At 39.5% G+C, this 3,010-nt stretch overlaps 1 protein-coding gene across 1 annotated transcript; it reads right to left on the reverse strand.

Annotated features, from left to right (window-relative positions):
- Positions 1 to 226: 226 nt before the first annotated feature.
- Positions 227 to 2,058, reverse strand: supt4h1 (SPT4 homolog, DSIF elongation factor subunit). Its single transcript, NM_001141871.2, is given in 5 exon segments — positions 227 to 613; positions 810 to 863; positions 1,332 to 1,387; positions 1,503 to 1,609; positions 1,867 to 2,058. Coding segments are annotated over 5 exon segments (354 nt in total). The 5' UTR covers positions 1,936 to 2,058; the 3' UTR covers positions 227 to 545.
- Positions 2,059 to 3,010: the final 952 nt, after the last annotated feature.

The raw sequence follows: 3,010 nt of genomic DNA on the forward strand, positions 1-3,010 counted from the left end.
GATTGAACCATGGCCTTCAGTCATTTAAATGGCTGACCTTTGTAGAAAATACATCAGTTTAGTGTAGCTCATGACTGCCACCCGATGGACTTCTACATTATTTTAAAAGATGAATTTCAGAACCTGCAGTTAAACAGCCCCATCGTGTGATTGATTGTATACTGTTACTGGGGTGTAATGATGTCAAGTGAATTCATTGAAGACCGATGCCAGAGATTACATTTTTATAAAAAACACTTTTAGAGTTTATTATGATAAATACACTCTGTGTTTGTAAATACTTTTTTATTTTAGCATAATATGACAATGTCTATTCTAGCAGTGAACCCATCCCATTGAAAATAAAAAAATCTTCACATTACCCAAATTAAAACAAGACAGTTCTATGAGACGTTACACATAACGAAAATCAGACTTTGTGTTTGGCAAACAGAAGACCCATTAGCGACATCAGTCTCCACAGGCTGTGTTTATGGATGTTGTTGCACCGTGAAGCTGTGCTGAAGATGACCGTCTGTCCCCATAGAGAGAGGTAATGATCAGGCTTATGTCTTAACAGCGGTGTCTCTGGATTTGTAGATCACTCCTCTGCTCTTCAGCTCTCTCACCACCCCTGCAGGACAGAAATAAGAACAATGTTGAGAGAGAGGGAGAAGGTCACACAGTGGATGGGATTCAATGAAAGCAGCTTGAGAACCCAAGAAGATTCTGCAGTTTGTTTCCTGATTTTTGAACACATATGCCACATTTTCTCAATGGCTCCTATAGTAGACGGTTGAGAATATACACTGCCTTTGAACGTGACGTACCTGGAGGTAATCGCCCTGTCACCGTCACAGCATAGACACCAGGCTTGAAGTTACCTAAACAGGAAAAGTGAAATACAAAACAGCACTAGAACATTATAGGTGGTCCTGTATGGGTCAGTTGGTAGAGCATGTGTGTTTGATTCCCACGGCCACTCATATGTAAAATATATGCACGCATGACTAAGTCACTTTGTATAAAAGTGTCTGCTAAATGGCATATAGCCAGCCAGCAGGTAGCCTAGTGGTTAGAGCGTTGGACTAGTAACCGAAATGTTGCAAGTTTGAATCTCCGAGCTGACAAGGTAAAAAATCTGTCGTTTTGCCCCTGAACAAGGCAGTTAACCCACTGTTCCTAGGCCGTCATTGTAAATAAGAATTTGTTCTTAACTGACTTGCCTAGTTTAAATAAAGGTTAAATTTAAAAAAATATTTATTATATTACAACAGAATGAAATGAAACTTCAAGGAGAAGTTTGAAAGAAAGTCATAAACCAACAGGATAAACTATGACAACAAACTTACTGATTCTTTGCCACTTGGCCACCCAGCTGTCCTCAGGGCTCATCTGAGCTATGACCCTGTAAACATAGACCGAATTCTTTAGCAATTAGCCCACACTTGCTGTCTAGAACTGGCACTAAATCATCAATATGCCATCTCTGAAAAGTCATAAATTACAAGTAGAGAACTTACCCATCAAACGAAGAACTTGTACACTCATAGACCATCTCTCGATTCCCCTTCATCTGAAGGTACGACTCACAGTTGTCACAGCCATCATATTCAAACTGGTCAATAGTCTGTATGGGGACGGGAGAAATATGGATTCAATGAATACACATGGTTAACTGGGTAGCTAGTCATGTTAGCACGTTACACAAACATTTCAGCAAACTACGTTTAATAGATAGTGGCAAGCTTTTTAAAACGTTTCGTTCGATAAATTGTAAGTAGCTAGGACACCTCTCAGAGTAAGCGAGTGTCTATAGATGTATGCCACTGCCAGTTGAAGAAAACAGATGGTCAGCTTTGCTAACGTTAGCTTGCTAGTATTTACCTTCACCAGAGAGCAGAGAAGACATGCCCGCAAATGGCGGAGGTCCTTAGGACAAGTTTCCAAAGCCATCGAGAAAATAGCAGCTGATATTTGAGAAATGTATCTGTAAAATGTATAAAATAAAAGCGTTTCAAAAAGGCGTTGTTTTGATTTTCACCGCTGCTAAACTGGCAAGACGAAATAAGTACTTCCGGGTGACGGGTCACAGTTTTTTGGGACGCGTAGTTTTGAGTTTTAATTTCCCGTGCACAGTGAAATGCCTTTCTTGCAAGCCCAAAAACCAACAATGCAGTAATCAATAACATTGTAGTACAAAAAAATAATATAAGGTATAACAAAAACACACGAGAAATAAACATACGAAGAACATCAGAAAGTAAGTAAGTATACCAAACATTAGGAACACCTTCCTCATATTGAGTTGCATCCCCCTTTTTGCCCTCAGAACAGCCTCAATTTGTCGCGGCATGGACTCTACAAGGTGTCAAAAGTGTTCCACATGGATGCTGGCCCTTGTTGACTCCAATACTTCCCACAGTTGTGTCAAGTCGGCTGGATGTCCTTTGGGTGGTGGACCATTCTTGATACACACAGGAGTATGAAAAACAAGGCAGTTCAAATAAAATAAAATCAGTTCTTGACACAAACCAGTACACGTGGCACCTACTATCATACCCCATTCAAAGGCATTTAAATATTGTGTCTTGCCCATTCACCCTCTGAATGGCACTTCTACACAATCCATGTCTTCTATGGTATATTGGCGATCATATGATTTAACGTGCATCCCGCCACCTAGTATGCGGGATGGAAACAGGATTCCCCAGAAAAATGTAACTACCAAAAAACTAAATAAAAAAATAATTCAAACAACTTTTCTGTTAAAAAATACCTCTCGTTCTCTCAAACAGAGAATCGGTGAACATACAAGTTCAATCAGGAGAAACGACAGGGATTATCCAGTCACAGTACATTTTAATGACCTAAAACATGACATTTCTACCTTTAGATTTTGTGGCATAGAGAAAGTTAAGATATCAGACAGGGGAGGTGATATTAACAATACTCTGAGTAAAAGAGAATGTTTTGGGATTTTCACCCTCCAGACATTATTTCCTAAAGGACTTAATGATGAAATGCCTAT

This window comes from Salmo salar, chromosome 04 (genome assembly GCF_965601325.2).
Source record: "Salmo salar chromosome 04, fSalSal1, whole genome shotgun sequence".
In the NCBI taxonomy this organism is placed as follows: Eukaryota; Metazoa; Chordata; class Actinopteri; order Salmoniformes; family Salmonidae; genus Salmo; species Salmo salar.